Source organism: Camelus dromedarius, chromosome 23, assembly GCF_036321535.1.
Source record: "Camelus dromedarius isolate mCamDro1 chromosome 23, mCamDro1.pat, whole genome shotgun sequence".
Lineage (NCBI taxonomy): Eukaryota > Metazoa > Chordata > Mammalia > Artiodactyla > Camelidae > Camelus > Camelus dromedarius.
In genome coordinates this window covers 25,454,765-25,471,136 of record NC_087458.1, presented here as the reverse complement: position 1 = coordinate 25,471,136, position 16,372 = coordinate 25,454,765, and the positions used below count along the sequence as shown (strand labels likewise).

Below are 16,372 nucleotides of genomic sequence, written 5' to 3'. Positions count from 1 at the left end.
CAGAAGGCGAAGCCTGCTGTTCTCACATCCTTGTATGGAACCAGATATGACAGCCAGCAAATTAACACCAGCATCTTTCAGTGAGGAATGCAAACCAGCCCCAGCTGACGGCCCCTCAGAGGCCCAGGAGGAGGGACCCTTGGCTGCTGGAGGCTGGCCCCTGACAAGGAGGCACCAGCACCAGCCACGTTCCATGTGCGTGGGAATCTCTGCGTGACATCCAACAGCCAGCTGCGGCAGCAGGAGCAGGGCACCACTTGGGCAGGACAGGGAAGAGCTCGCACCAACCCAGGTGAGGGGCGCTCCGGGGAGCAGGCCAAGCTCTTTCTTGGTCATTAGAGAGCCCTGCCCATCAGCGCTCCATGAAAGGTGATGGGGGAAGAGTCTCTCTCTGCCTGTAAAGGGGCCTAAAGGGACTTTGGGGAAGGATGGGGGGATAGAGTTCAGTGCCAGGTTGGGTATGATCTCACAATGACAGGTGATACACATCATGTCTGTCCACATCTGGGGTTCTGCTCCCCAACTACACATTCTTTTCCTGAAGAGGAAAGGGAAAAAAGTGCCAGGAACTTTCCTATGTATGTCACAGAATGTTCCTTATAACTCTTCCAGGTAGGGTATCATTAGCTTCATTTTACAGATTAGAGAACTGAGGCTCAGAATGGGTAAGTAACCTGCTCAAGGTCACACAGCCAGCAGAGGCACTGGAGTGCAAACCATGCTCTGCGGTCTAACTCTACCTGCACACTGCCTCTCCCGGAGGGCCCGTGTCCCTCACCTAAGGAGAGAGGAGGCTGAAGGAAGGGCAGAGTGGCTAACAGCTGTGTGACAGTCAGCATATGTTCACAAGTGCCATCTCCCTGCAAGGACAGACAGGTCCTGAGGGCCAGAGTGGGGAGAAACCTGTCCTCCCTTCCTCTCACACTCGTGTAAAGTCCATCAGCAAACAGTGAAAACTGCCTTCAAGTCAACCAGAATCCGGGCACTTCTCACCATCCCCACAGCCACCCCAATCTAAGCTGCCACCACCATGTCTTTCCTGGACCACTGAAACAGCCTTCAAACTGGTTCTGCCTTCATCCCACTAGGGTCTACTCTCAACAGCACAGCCAGGAACCCTGTTAAAAGCGTTATATCAGAGCAGGTAGCCTCCGCTCCAAAGCCCCTGGGGCTCCCGTCTCACTGGCAAGAAAGCCAAAGCACTCTGCTTAGTCTCTCCCCCATTCCGGCCTTCCTGACCTCAGCTCCATCTCTCCCCCTTGCCCCTCTCTGTCCAGCTTGACCTCCGTGCAGGTCCTCCCCTGGGCCGAGCTCACTCCCCGCCCTCAGGGCCCCTGCACTGGCCGTTCCCTGTGCCTGGACCGTGCTTTGCCCACCGGTGCTCCCATATGCGCTGCCCTTGGCCCTCAGCCTGCTTTGTTTGCTTGTTTGTCAGTGCATTTCACTACCTGAGAAAACCCAAAAGAATGCAGTGGGGAATGCATAATTTATATATTATGTGTTATACATTATAACACGTAACATATAAGTATATTTATAACACAAAATATATAAATATATACACATAACATGTAATATATGTGTTTATATACATATATATATTTGTAGATAGAGTCCAGCTCCCTCACTCCTGAGAAGGAGGATTTTGTCTGTTCCAGGTACTGCTCTATCCCCAGTATCTACAGCACCTAGTAGGTCATCAATGTATATTGTTGAAAAATGAATGACGGAACGTGCAAGAAGCCCCTGTGGTCTGCAACTCTGACAGCAGGCAAAGTTTTGCCAGCTAAACAATTCTGACCCCCGAGAGCAAAGCAAAGACTAAATAAACCCTCTGCATAGAGCCCAGGGAGGGCAGCTGCTGAGCCTGTCTTCCTGTATGTCTCTCCCTTTCTCTCTTCCTCCTCTCTCTCCCTTCCTTCCCACCCCTACTCATCTTATCTGAGAAGTATGTTTCAGGGTCCCTCGCCCTGCAATGGCTTCTGGCCCACAGACCTTGGGTAAGGGCCTGGGGAGGTCGTTTTGCCCTGAAAGATTCATGGGGCAGGGCTGAGAACTGGCCAGAGAACTGGCAGAAGGATGTCCAGAGCCCCTCCCTGATCCTGCCACTGCTGAATCAAGACCCAGTGGGCCGCCCAGCCAAGCACAGGGAGCCAGGATCCATGTGATCTGTGTGAACATCACTGGCAGGAGCCGGCCCTGGGGGAGGGGCCTGGATGCATAGACAGGCAAGATGGTCCACGAGCCCGGACTTCTCTGCAGCTAGAGGAAGGGAACCAGATAAACACAATCTCTCTCGATCTGCAATGAAAAGGTGGCATCAAGATTCTGATTTCAGGATGTCAGCAGGCAGCAGAGGGACAGTGGGGCAAGCCTGCCATCTCTACCCACTCCAGGGGAGAATTCCAGTCCTTTCACCGAGGCTCCCTGAGTTCCGAGCCCTGTTGCTCAGCTAAAGACAGGAAACGACCACAGCCAGAAGGCACTGCTGTGGTTTGCTAAGGCCCCAGGGCTGTGGAGCCAGAAAGGGCAGGGGGCCTACCTGAGTCCCGGCGCCCGTTCCCAGAGGCCACACAGAAGCCGAAAGTGCCCTCCGGGGAGCGCTGAAGCTGCAGCTGGCTTGTGCCATCCGGGAACACCTCCAGCACGCGGCCCACAGTGCGAGCCAGGCCCGGGGCACTCACGTCCTCCACGCTGAGGGCACGCCGGGGCGGCGCCTTGGCTGGCCTGCGAGGGGCCAGAGAGTGAGGGCAGGGCGGCCGGCGCCGGGGCCCAGCCCCTCCCTGGCTGAAAGACGACTGAGGCCACTAGCTGGGGCTGAGCCTGGGGTCCCACAGCTGCCTGCTGCAGACCCAGGAGCTCCCACCCCTCAGAGCAGTGGTTTTTAATCTTTAGGTGCAGAGATCTCTTTGAGACTCTGGAGAAAGCTATGATTTTATCTAAAATTTCCAGGGGTTAATGGACACTCTGAAGCCCCTCCATGGAGCCCCAGGTAAGAGTGGCTAGCCTGGACGGTCTCCTCATGGGGTGGATTTCTCTAGGCAGGGTCACAGGTCAAGGGCCTCTTTGGGGGTCCTGCCTACGGATCTGTAGTCAGATCTTTAGCTGGGCTAGGGAAGCGCTCTGAAACATTCTGATTTCAAGATGTCATCATAGGGACGCAAGAATCAAACCTTCCAACTCTACCCCTTCCAGAAACCCCACCCCTCTCAGAGCTCCGCTGCACGGGGCAAGGGCACTGAGGTTTGGGCTCTAAGAGGCAACCTAAGGCACAGGGAGCCTCACTTTCTCTTTAAAGGGACCCTACTCGGGGCCGTGCTGCTAAGGCAGGGAGTCCAGCTTATAGCGTCACCGTCCGTGCTCTGGGTTTACCCCCTAAACCACTTGTCTGCTCTTACCTGCCGGCTGCTCTGTGGTCCCCTGGCTCCCCCACCAGGTAGAGGTTGGACCGGTCTACTTTGCCACTCAGCAGAGACTGGAGGCTCTGAAAGGAGGCAGCTTTCCGATGTTGGCGAGAGGGTGACACCTGGTGGGAAAGGCCAAATATTGCAGGTGAGAGAAGCCAGCCAGCAAGGGGCTGACAGAGACCAGATGGAGACCGTGAACCTGAGAGCCTGCTAAGAAGGGCACAGCGTAAGCTTTTGTCATTACTTCAAAATTCTTACCAGGAATAACCATAACTTACATAAGGAAATGGGCCTACGTAGGCATTCTGAAATTTCAAATTAAAAAAAAAATTTTTTTGGCTGAAATAACAGTTGAATACAGTAACACTAATTATCTCATTGATTAATAAAATCTATCTCACTGATTAAGAAAAAAGGTAAAATCAAATTAATTACAGAATAATATATACAATTTTAGAGTTAAAATCTTAAACATTTTGATTCTTTAGTATCCCTTTTATGACTGCCAAAGTTAAACATTTTTTATCTAAGTATGTACCTTAAAAGATTGTGCATAAAAAGATGGACAAGACAAAAGTCCTTCAAGGCGTTCATGCAGTTATGGGGGTGGGGTGAGCACAGGTAGGTCCAAAGCCCTGAATGCATGTCGTAAGCACTAGGCTAGAAGCACGGCCGCTGGTGTGCAGGAAGCAGAGACAGAGACCCAGCTCAGGAGGCGCTGGGACACTGGAGGAGCTGCTACCTAGGCACAGCCTAGAGCATGAGCCCTTCAGGTGAAGACGGAGGTGGGTGCTCCAGGCAGAAGAAACAGCATATGCACAGACAGGGAGAGCCAAGAGAAAGCATCGGACCTTCTGGAACATACTTATGGTCTGGGTGGCTGGGCTGCAGAGGTGATGGGAGACAGGCTGGAGCCAAGGGCCAGACCTAGGAGGACTTTATGTGACCTGCTGGAGAACCACTGAGCGATGTCAGTCAGACAAGTTATAAGGTCAGATCTGTGTTCTAGAAACTGACCCAGTGAGGCGGCCATTCTGAGGGTGGTGGTGGGGTGGGGGTGGTGGAGGCGGAGGCAGGGAGAGGTGGACTTTTAAACAAAGACTGCACACATTTATCATATGGGGAGTCCGTGCTCTCAGAAGACAGATTATCAGGAAGGTAAGAGGGCGCCCTGACCTTGCGTCAGAGTTCAGGAGGGCATCCTGGGAGAAGTCACGTTTAACTCAGACCAGAAAGACAAGCTGGGGGTCACTAGGGAAAGAGGGGAGGGGAGAAGGGAGGTACATTCCAGATGCAGGCGCAAAAGTCAAAGAGCCACATCCAGCATGGTGGGCGTGAGACTGGGGTCGCTGCCCACCCAGGAGGGCAAAGGAAAACCAAGCCAGTGAGGCGCCCCTCCACCCTCTCACGCACACACTCAGCAGCACAACAGTCAACAGGAAGTGGGTCACCCTGAGACACGTCGTGAATATTTCTGGGCAAGACGGATGCTTCTTTTAGGTTCTGTTCTCAGTTCCTGAACTAGTCTTTCTGCTGCTCAGTCCTCCCTGCGCTGGCTCCCACCTGTCTCGGCCAGCTCACTTTCTCCCGCTGCCCACTCAGCTCACACGGCCGAGGACCCCTCTGCCACACTAATGGGCTGTCACCCCCTTTGGGTTTACAGAGATTGCAGCTCCAATGGCCATACATCCAGGCCCCCGCTCAGACACTCCAGGGACAAATCTAGCTTCATGAGAAGAGTGAATTCCTGGAGCACAATGTCACTAGCTTGTTGTCCCCAGCTTGATACCGCTCTGCTTTTGTTTTTTGTCCTGCATTCATTTATCCAGCAAATATTTACACTGGACGTGGTGCAAGACAACCAAGGGCATTTTCATTCAGCTTGTGTCCTCTTCCCCGCTTCAGCCTGGAAAAGGCTCCACTGCCCCAGACCACAGATCGTCCTCTGCGTTCTGCCCGGCGGGAGGGGGCAGGGAAGGTTAGAACAAACACAACACCTGGGAACACCTGGCCCAGAGCTGCCCTTTCAGAGACCTAGCTGAGAGGCAGGCGCCGCTGCTGGTTTGCCGCTGGTCGGCACGCGGGAGGGGGAGCTTGAGCAGGCTGCCCTGCGTTCACTCACTCACTCGCTCTCCCCTTCACTCACTGTGTTTCTGTCTGCTGTCTGTCTCCTACACTAATCATCGTACTGCCCTCCGGGAGTGTAAAGATGTTCCCTCAAAGAACAGACATTTCACTGAGGGGAGACAGACAGAAATCAAATAAAAGACCACGTGACATGTTCCAGGAAGGAGGGGAGCGTAGGCTGAGAAGGGAACACGGAGCAGAAGCCCCCAGCTCAGCCCAGGGAAGGGTGGGAAGCGGCTTCCTGGAGGAGGCGATGCCTTAGTGTTGATGGATGAGCAGACAGGAGCAGGTGGGGAGGGCGGGAAGAACAGCTCAGGGGAAGGTTCAAAGTCAGGCTGTGTGGCATGATTCCAGAGCTGGAAGGTTGAGGACAGCTGGGACCCTGTGTCAGGAGAATGATGAGCAGTCAGATCACGGAAACCCTCTGGCAATGTTGAGTGGCCCGAACTTCATCTTGAGAGCGATGAGGGGCAAGGGCAGATGTTTAACAAGGGGGTGGCAAGGCCAGATTTGCACATCAGAAGGACCACCCTGGAAGCCACATGGAGAAAGACAGGGCAGGGATGCCAGTCAGCAGGCCGCTGAGGTGACCCAGGAGTGAAGTGATTTGTGCTAGACTAACAGTTGCTGTGGCCACGGAGAAGGTTCCAGAATGATCAGGCAGTGGATGCCAGGACTTGGCAGAGGTGGCAGAGTGAGGGGAAGGTGGCGGGGGCGCTGTCTAGGTGAGCCCAGGCTGGGACAGCAGGGTGGAGGAACAGAAGTGTGGGCGCTGCCCACCCCCCAGTCCAGGGAGTCCACGTCTCAGCATCGGCCGAGAGGACGCCAGCTCCTCTCTCTCCGCCCTGGCTCCTTTCACCTCTCGTTCTGACGATGGCCACACCCCCACTGGCCTCACACGCCCCTGGCTGGGGCCTTGGGACTCACCAGATGCAGGGACTGTAACGACGGGGCTCTCTTCACTGCAGGGGTGCTGCTGTGTGAAGCCGGGCCAGGCGCAGGGGGCTGCAGCTGCTCCACGCTGTAGCTGCGGGACTTGCCCATCTTGGGCCGAGGGCCCTGACTCAGGGCCAAGAAGAACTTCTTCAGCCCCAGGGCGGAGGTGGTGCTGACACTGCTTTTCTTGTTCCTGTCCGAAGGGGCAGCTGAGGGCGGGCCGGGCCCCGCACTGGCCCCTGGCGGTGTTCTGAAATGAAAAGGTGGACATGAGGTGGTCGGGAGGCAGCTGGGGGAGGCCAGGGCGAAGGGCACCTTAGGATCCTGTGGGCCCCAGACAGACCAGCACCAATGCCTCATGGTGGAAGTGACAGCCAGCCTGCAAAAAGGCTGAGCGGACTCCTGCAGGGTGCCCTGTCTGGCAGCTTTCAGGGAGAAGCTCACCTTCGGTGTCACCCAATCATCCACTCATCCAGTGTCTCTTCAGAGCCAGCTCTAGGCCTCCTGCGGGCACAGGGCAGGTGCAAACAGCTGGGGTACGTGGTAAACACAACAGACAAGGTCCTTACTCTCAGGAGCTTATAAACAACAGACCGGTAAACAGAGGAGAAAACCCACCAGTGACTGATAAGCAGGGTGAAGCAGAGAGTGACAGGGTGGCCAGGGAAGAAGACATTTAAACCAAGAGCTCGATGGCAGGAAGGAGCCGGTCCTGCCACACCCGGAGGTGAGAGTTCCAGGGGGAGCGAACGGCGGAAACCACAGCTCTGGGCAGGAAGAGGCTCGGTGTGTGGTGGGTTCAAGGACGTAACGGGGCCGGGCCCTTTGGACTTGGACAAAGTGAGCAAGCGGGAAGGAGGGCCCAGATGGGGTCGCAGAGGTGGGCCGAGGCCAGATTACACTGAGCTCTGTAAGCCAAGGTAGTAAGCAGTTTGAATCCTATTCAAAGTGAGGGGGAAAACCATTGGGGGGTTTCAGCAGGAGAAATGACATTATTGAATTAAGGTTTTAAAAGATACCTTGGACTGTCACACGGAGAAGGAACTGTAGGAGCAGGAGGGAAGGCAGACAGCCGGTAGGTGCTCTTAGATTTGCACAGGAAGAAGGAACTCACTTAGACCAGGAGAAATGACGTCAGGGTGGCTGCAGGAGCCAGAGGGGTCTTGCCAGTGGATGAGGGTAGGAGAGAAGGGGAGGAAACAGCCAAGATGATGCCTGGACTAAGGTGTGAGCACTGTGTGGATAGTGGGGTGCGGTATGTTTGCAGGGGGTTGGGGAGGCGGGGGGACCCAGGGAAGCAGCTTTTGTTGGGAATGATCCAGTTCCATTAGGCCTCAGGCAGCCTAGTGGAGATGTCGGGGGAACTGGATGCACAAATCTGGAGTTCTTGGGGAGCACACCTGGCCTGGGGTGGAGATCTGGCTTCAGTGGCATGTGAAGTGTGGGGCCACACGTCACCAGGAATGGCACATTGTAGAGAAGAGCAGGCCTGGCCAGAGCATCAGCTCACCAAGGCTCTGAGGCTCCAGAGCAAGGACACAGACCCTCAGGACTGAAGGAGAGCCTGGAAATGCGAATGCTGGGCTGTTTCCCAGCCCAGAGTCAGGAGCAAGTCCCCCCAGACGGAGAGCCCATCCTGGGAGCACCCTGAGGGTGGGGGCTGTCTGCGCAGCTGTGCCCAGCACAGCGCCCGGAGCTCCAGGCCGTTCAGTGAATGCTGGGTGAGAGAATAACCATGCGCACTAGACTGAAGAGGGCTGGGGAAGGCATGTTAGGGTGTCACGCTTGCACATGGTCTAGGAGCCCTCTGAGAACCTGGGAGCAGTGAGGTTATCATGCTACCACTCCAGGGGGTCTCCTTCCCCACCCAGCGTCCTGGTCCCCCACCTCCTGCGGTCAGGGCTCTTGCTCCCATCACTCACCGGGATGACACCTGTCCTGCAGAACTCGACTCTGTCCTCTGCAGGCCGCCCTCTGGTTCCTGGCTGGACCCCAGCTCCTCTGAGCCCAGGGAGAAGCTGATGCCCACGGAGCTGATGGTGCCAACAGCTGCTGAGTGGAGACAGCCCTGGGGTCCTCCTGCAACAACCACAGCATCCCTCGCATGTCACCGACCCATCCCCACGGGTCACAGTGCAGGGAGACCTTCCCAGCGACAGAGGCAAGAGAGCCAGAGGGAGATGGAGAGAGGCGGGGGCCCCAGGAGAGCAGCGGGGACAGTGGAGAGACACACATGAAGCAGGGGTGGGGTCCTGTTTAGTGCTGCAAGCCAGTCACCCCCAGCACAGCGCCTGGTACACAGCAGATGAGTAATACCTATCTGGGAAGTGAGGGGGCGCCTGTGGTAAGTCATGGCCCCCCTATTCCAAGAGATACTCGGGGCGGGGGAACTGTGTCCCTGGAACAAGAACCAGAATCTTGTCAACTGTGATGTCTAGCAGCTCACACTGTTTTTTGAGCATCTATGATATTCCACGCAATGAGCTAAACCCTCTACAGAGATTATTTCAGGGGTTCCTAGGAGATGGGTTCTATTATTACTCTCAGGTTACAGCAGAGGAGACTGGCACACAGAGGGGTTACCTGAGGAGCCCAGGACTTCCTGGCTAATGAGAGGAGGAGCCTCACATGGCCCTCTGCTCCAGGCCTCGAGGAGGTGATGGCCAGGCTGCCCAGAAAGGTCAGCAGCTCTCAGAATAGAAGCCCCACAGGAAGCTGGTAGGGAAGCCAGCAGCCAGCCTGGAGCCCACCCGAGGGAAGGAAACCACACCTTGGCACAGGCAGGAGGAGCTCAGGGTGGGGCCTGCTCCCCGAGGTTCGATCATGTGAGCAGGGGAGGGAGAGAGAAAGTGTTCGTCTCTGTGTGCACTGGAGGGGTTGGCCGGCAAGCCCGGAGGTGGGGCGGGTGGAGGCGGGGTGGGCGCTTGGCGCCCGCATCCTCAGTAAGGTCACTGTGGCCTGTCATCTCTCTGCCCTTGCCTTCTCCACTGTTTCCAAGCCCTGGATCCCTCCCAAGCCATCCCAGCCCTGGGGCCACCAGAGCCATGGGCACGTAAAGGCAAGGCTATGTGTGTGTGCGGTGGGCCTAAGAGTGAGTGGTCGAGTTGCTCACCTCAGATCACCACACGGGGATCAGAGCCTAAGGCTGCTGACGCCCAGGATCTGCCCATGATATGAGGACCCCTTCCAAGGGCAGAGGTGATACCCTCCTTCCTTCAGCAGCCTGCCCGGCAGGGTCGGGGGTCTGGGAGGGCGGAGACGCCAGAGAACCACCCCAGCACTCCTGTAGGAGCTCCGCCCGCTGGTCACCGTGCCCTCTGGAGAGCACGTCTACCTGGCCACAGAAGGTCTCAAGGGCAGGATTCCCGCTGAATTAATTCACTTCTGCGTCCACCACAGGGCCTGGGATGGTGCCTGGCATGCGAGGGGTGCTCAGTCAATACTGCATGAATGAATGGATGAGTGAATGAATGAAATGAAGATGCTGAAGGAGGAGGACCTCAGCCATGGGATCATTTGGCATTTGCTGCTCTAAGCAAACAGCACATCCTGGAGCTGCTGCCTCTTCCCGCTCTGTCAGGGGTAACAGCAGCCACAGAACACCTCAGGGTTCCCAGCAGTCAGAGGGCATCACCACTGCCTCCCCAGCTGCTCTGCCTCCACTGGAGGGGAAGGGAAGTTGGCTAATCCACCTCTAGGCTAGTGTTGAATCCCGTACCAGCCCACAGACCCCCAGCCCCCAGTTTCCCCAACACCTGCTGCTGCTCTTGGGGCTGCAAGGAACGGTGTGTGGCTACATCGTCTATCAAGATGAACGGTAAGTGAAGACTGAGTGCCCAGCGGACCACAGACTGGCCTGGGGCTCTGTTCTAGGACCGCCCGAGCCCTGGGGTAATCCCTTACCATCTCTGCAGTCCTCCAGGGATGCTGCGGGCTCCTGGCTGCAGGCGCCCTTCCCCTCCGCAGGGCTGGCTCCTCCCCAGGGCTCCGGCAGCCCCTGGGGTGCACTGTTATTGCAGTTGTTGGTGGACAGGGCCAGCAGTGGGTGCCTGATGTGGAGGCTGCGGGGCTGGGGCTGTGGAGGGGTGACCTCACAGGTCCTGGGAGCTACACTTCTTGAAGGAGGCAGAGGGATGTCCACAGGCTCTCCCTGGTCACCCGGCCTGTGGAGCCCAGCCAAGGCTGCCTTCCTGTGAGACACGGGTGAGGTGGTTTTCTTTGAGGCGGGAGGGGTTGGCACCCAGCCTTCAGGGGAGAGGGACGCAGCTGGCTGCTGGGCCTGGTGGGAGGCAGAGGGCTCTTCATGGCTCTGTTGTGGGGAGACAGTTCCCAGAGACTCCTGAATTTCTGTAGCTGGAGTGTGTCTGCCGGACCCCGAGGATCCCAGTTTCCTCGCAGAGGCGATGGCACGGGCTCTCCTGTGCAGAGCGAGGGAATCCAGGGGGTGAGCCCAGTGATTCTCCAGCCCTGGCCCAGGCTGCCCCTGGGGCCCCGGGGAAGCCCTCCTGGAGTCCTGGACAGAAGGCTTTGAGAACTCATCTTCCCTGGGGAGCACAGTCCCCTCAAGCATGTGTCCCGTGCCTCCTGCCACCTCATCTGACACCTCCAGGGGCTCCAGACCAGGCAGGTAGTGTGGGGCCTGAGGGCTCCGGGGCGGCTCCGTGTCAGCCTTGCGGAACAACCTGTGGCCTCCTCGAGGCCTGCAGCCCCGCGGACGGGGGCTGCTGCCGCGGGCCCTGCTGGGCTGGGCGCTCCCGGCCTCCTCACTGTCCGTCCTGCAGCTGTCCGAGGTGTCCGTGCTGTCCAGGGCGGAGTCCACCTCCTCGGGGCGCTCCTGCTCGCCGATGTGTGTCTCCCGGATCGACTCGGTGCGGAGCCGGGGTTCGGCGAGGAGGAGCCGGAGCGGGGCGCTCAGGCCCCGAGAGCTGCGGGGCTGCGCCAATGCCCCCTCCGTGCTGCAGGCAGCTTCGCACTCCAGGCGGACTCGCGGGTCGGGGGTGACGCGGTGGCCGCAAGCGCGGCACCTCCTCTCGCTGACCCGAGCGGTCGGCGGCGCGGGGAGGCCCCTGGGCTCCAGTCCGCCCAGCAGAGGGTGGAGAGTCCCCGCGCCCGCACCCCGGTGCCGGCAGCCCCCGTGGATGTAGTCGGCGAGGTCGGGCTTGGAGCGCAGCGGGCCCTGGTCCGCCGGCTGCAGCGCGGAGCTCAGCACCTGGCGCTGGCGCTGCTGCAGCCGCTCCAGGTAGCGGGACTCGGCGTCGCGCGCGGACTCATCCTCAAAGCGGACGTGGGATGGGGAGGCGCCCCGCTTCGGCCACTGCCCGCTGCTGGACTCCCCGCTGGAAGAGTCACTCGTGTTCCCGTTCTGGAGGTTGTCTTTGCAGGCCAAGGTCATCCTCGGGTCCAGAGCTGTGCTTTTCCGCCCATCTCTGATGGGGAGGCAGGAGGAGAATGGTCACGGGCAGCAGGAGAGGAGGAAGGGACAGACTCCTCCCCGGGCACGTACCAGCCCTACCCCTCCACCCTGGGGTGCTGTTTCCCACGATGCTCTGTGGAACTACAACCCAAAGGTGCCCCAAATCAGGTTCCTCGGGAGTCAGGCAGCAAAGCAGAGTCGCTTACAAGCCTGTGCTGATCCTGAACACAGTGCCAAACAAGATGAATACGACCTTCTTTACTTTTGGCTTTCCCTCTGTTGCCCGGCTCACCCTGAGTAAGGATGAAACATTATTAAACTTGGGATTACACAGAGGATGATAACAAAGTCCTTGTCTGTGTGTGTGTGTTTAGGAGAAGTGAGCCTGGCCATCATGGGCATCTGCTGAATTGTGCAAAACTGTATTTGTTATAAAGGTTTAACGGGAACAGCATGTTTTAAGTCTCTATGGAGATTGTGGGGGACCTGCAGTCAGGGTTTCTAGGCATTCCTGCTGTCTTCTTGCTTGGACAAAATTTAGACAGAGTGACACAGGGGTTTCTCCTTGGACTCTCCGTCTTGTCTGTTCCAACACCCGTTCCTGTACCTGCCTGCTCCCCACCGCCCCAGCCCCTCACACACGCCCTGGTCCTGAAAACTGTGACGACAATTACTGTGCCAGGAAGAGTCTTCACGTCACCATCAGCCTCTGCTCTGGGAGACACTGTGGCTGGTGGTCAAGTCCTGCTCGGCTCAAGAAAACACCTGCATAAATCTCACACCAGGGCCCCTGGAGCAAGGTAGCCCAAATCACTATGCAAATCGACCCAGGCCCACAGGCTGTTTCCTATCCAAGGCCACATAAGTAAGGACCATATTCCTCCCTTACTTTCCCTGCAGTGCTACCCCACCAATCTACAGCTAAGTGGCTGGGATTCACATCATTTCTCTCAGTTATCACTTCTTTATCACTCACACTGCACCCCTGCGGTGGCCTCTTATCAATTGGTCCTCCTGGAGCATAGTGTCATCACACCATCCCTCAAGGGGGCATAGCATCAAGTTCACAGTCTTTGGGGTAAAAATACAGGCCTTCCACATTCCTCTCTGCATTCTTCTCCAGCTCTGCCTCCCACTATCCGCTTGTAAGACTTCCAGGCTTCCCACCCCATCCACCTCATGTGGCCCTCCTGCCTTCATTTCCAGAATCTTTCTTCTTAACATGCCTGCCTTTGAATCCTAGTCATTAGCCCTTACCTGTGTATGGATATCATGTGTGATGGTTAATTTTATGTACCAACTTGGCTGAGCCATGGTGCCCAGGTACTAGATCAAACATTATTCTTGATGTTTTTGTGATGATTTTTTGGGGATAAGATTAACATTTAAATCGGTGGGCTTCATATAAAGCTGATCGCCCTCCATGGTGTGGTGGGCCACATCCAATCAGTTGTAGGTCTTAATAGAAAAAAGACTGATCTCCCCTGAGCAAGAAGGAACTCTGCCAGCTGACTGCCTTTGGATTTCAGCTGCAACTCTTCCCTGGGTCTCAAGCCTGCCAGGCTACCCTGCAGACTTTGGACTTAACAAGCCTCCATGATACTGTGAGCCAATTCCTTAAAATAAATTTTTCTCTCTATATATAAACACACATCATGTTGGCTCTTTCTCTGGAGAACCCTGACTAATACATCATGATGATGTCTCCCCCTCTGAACACCCGTGCCACTCATTTATCATCAGACACAGAAGATGTCAAGGCTGGAAGGGACTGCCATGATCATGTTTCTAACAAAGGAGAGGCCACGCAAGACCAGTTCCTGGGTTGACCGGCCCCTGAATGGCTGGGAAAGGCAAGTTGCAGGAATTTTTTCTCTCTCAGAAGGAGTCATGAAAATAGAACTAGATATTGACCATGCTAATGGTCAAGTCCTGTCTGGAGATGGGCCTGGATTTTAGAGACCTGCTACTTCTTTCCAATTACCAAGACAGTCCCCACATAGACAGTTATCTATGTCGGCACACTTCATGTTTTATGCTACTGTTTTTCGTCCTCAAAGCGCCTACAAAGGCTTCCCTGACTATACTCCAAGCACAATTTGCTCAAGCTTGTCTTGACACTCCAACAATTTATTATAATGAAATGCATGTGAGTGACTGGTTGATTTACTAATCTTTCCTCTAATTGGATGCTTCAGTTATTCTGGAAGAAGGATGCCAATGCTCTCAAAAAGGCTGCCTTAACATGATTTTCTTCTTCACCAAATTTATAGCTACCCAACTGAAGGACAGATATGGTATGCAATTAAAAGAAAAGGAATTCAGATAACAGCAGGAAGAAACCATCACTGCTTAACAATTACTGTTGGGAAGGGATAAATTTGGGAGTTTGAGATTTACAAATGTTAGCCACTATATATAAAAATAGATTCAAAAAGTTTCTTTTGTATAGCACAGGAAACTATGTTCAATATCTTTAATGGAAAAAAATATGAAAACTAATATAAGTATGTATATGCATGACTGGGACATTGTGCTGCACACCAGAAATTGACACATTATAATTGACTGTACTTCAATTAAAAAAAAAACTTAAAACAATTATTGTTAAAACATGCCATGATATCACTCATATGTGGAATCTAAAAAAAAAAAAGGGACATTATGAACTCATCTACAAAACAGAAATAGACTTGCAGACATAGTAAACAATCTTATGGTTACCAGGGAAAGGAGGTGGGAAGGGATAAATTTGGGAGTCTGAGATTTACAAATGTTAGCCACTATATATATAAGTAGATTTTTTAAAAGTTTCTTCTGAATAGCATAGGGAACTATGTTCAATATCTTGTAATAACTTTTAATGAAAAAAATATGAAAACAAGTATGTGTATGTATATGAATGACTGGGACACTGTGCTGTACACCAGAAATTGACACATTGTAACTGATGGTACTTCAATTAAAAAAATTTAAAAACAATAAAACATGCCAACCAGTGGGGAGAGTGGCCACTGAACTGGTTGATTTCTATAACTATACATGGCATTGACAGGACCTGACAGTGTGTCCTTCCAGGCTGTCTTTCTGTATGGATATATGGCCTTTGTCTGACTCAGGTGGACATGTGTACACCTGTGCCCTGAGGGTGTCATCCTCTCCCTGGCTGCCTGGACGACAAAGCCACTGACTAGTCTCATCGCCCTGATGGGTTGGAATGGTCTGGATCCCGGACGATGTGAAGTATGACGTCTAGAGGCTGCCCTCTAGGGTCACGGGGTGGGCTGAGAGGTCAGAGTTAAACTGTCCAAGACTGATTCCCTGCAAAGCTCCCTGGGAACCAGCTATGGCTGAGAGCTTAGGGCACTCGCTCACCTGTGCCATGTCTCATCACTACAACCTCAGATCTTGGATCCCTGGTCTCTGATCACACCAGGAGAGGGGCTGGTGTTCACCCAACCGTGACTGCTGAGCTGGCAGAATAAAGCTAGAGCCACGGTCCTGCCGGCTCATACTGCATCATACCCTAGTCCTCGATCCACACCAAGGAGAGGGGTGAGTGCTCCCTAAGTCAGGCAGCTTAAAAGTGCCACAGTGCAAGCTCTGGGGGCCTCCCTGGGGCCTGACACTGGGCCTTTACACTGCCCTGGGATGCGGTGGGGGGGGGCCTGCACACCTGCCACCACTCCTGACTCCAGTATTTTCCTCCAATCAGCACTGCTCCAGGAGGATTTTTTTTCTTTTAAAGAACTACTGAAAGTAAGTGGATCTGCCTGCTCTGAGACCTGAGCAGATCCTGTGCTCGAAAGGGCTGTTCTGAGGAATACTGAAGAGATGCCAGTCATCATGTCTTCTAGAACCCACATTCAGACAGGGTCAGCCACAGTGCTTAGGGGCCACAATTCCTCCAGGAGCCCATGAAAATGTTTTAGTTTCTTTTAAAGTCAAAATAAAATAAATAAATAAATAAACAAACAAACAAACTTCTAAGCCACAGAGAACATTGTCAGATACAATAGTAATATATTCACCTTTAAGCCAGTATGGTCATAAAATACAATTTTAAACTTTGTTTATGGAGGAAGGAGCCCACAAAGGCAAGAGTGCATAGGGCCCCCAAAAGTCATAACGTGGGCCTGCATCAGGAGAGGGGCCCGTAGCCGAGACATAAACCTCCTTGAGTAGGGTCACTCCTCGTGAGGGGGGTGCAGTCTCTGCTTGTCAGCATGGCTAGGGAGGTCCCTCTGATCCGCCTGCTGGTGACAGTTCTCTGTTAGTGACCTAAGCCTCTGTCCCTGAGGACCCCATCTGGACCCGCATCTCTTCAGCCTGTCAGGATCAGGGAAGGGGCTGTGGAACCATCACCCTGGTGGCCACCCCATCCACGTGGGGTTTCTGGCTCAGCTCTCCAGAGCAGTCCTGCCCAGGAAAGGGAGGCCCGAGACAGAGGAAAGCATCACGTCACTCCCTGGAAACGAGAAGAGCCCCC

General features: G+C 54.7%; 1 protein-coding gene across 3 annotated transcripts in view; it reads right to left on the bottom strand.

Annotated features, from left to right (window-relative positions):
• Nucleotides 1-16,372, bottom strand: part of KIAA1614 (KIAA1614 ortholog) — a 36,113-nt gene that overhangs the window by 3,259 nt on the left and 16,482 nt on the right. For 2 of the 3 annotated variants that reach the window (XM_031435655.2, XM_064478053.1), the window contains 5 exons: nt 10,374-11,896; nt 8,393-8,549; nt 6,462-6,720; nt 3,399-3,526; nt 2,543-2,727 (listed from right to left, as the gene is read on the bottom strand). In XM_031435655.2, coding sequence (XP_031291515.1) covers nt 2,543-2,727; nt 3,399-3,526; nt 6,462-6,720; nt 8,393-8,549; nt 10,374-11,896 — 2,252 coding nt within the window. The remainder of the gene's footprint in view (nt 1-2,542; nt 2,728-3,398; nt 3,527-6,461; nt 6,721-8,392; nt 8,550-10,373; nt 11,897-16,372) is intronic. The other variant, XM_064478054.1, reaches the window with a different exon arrangement.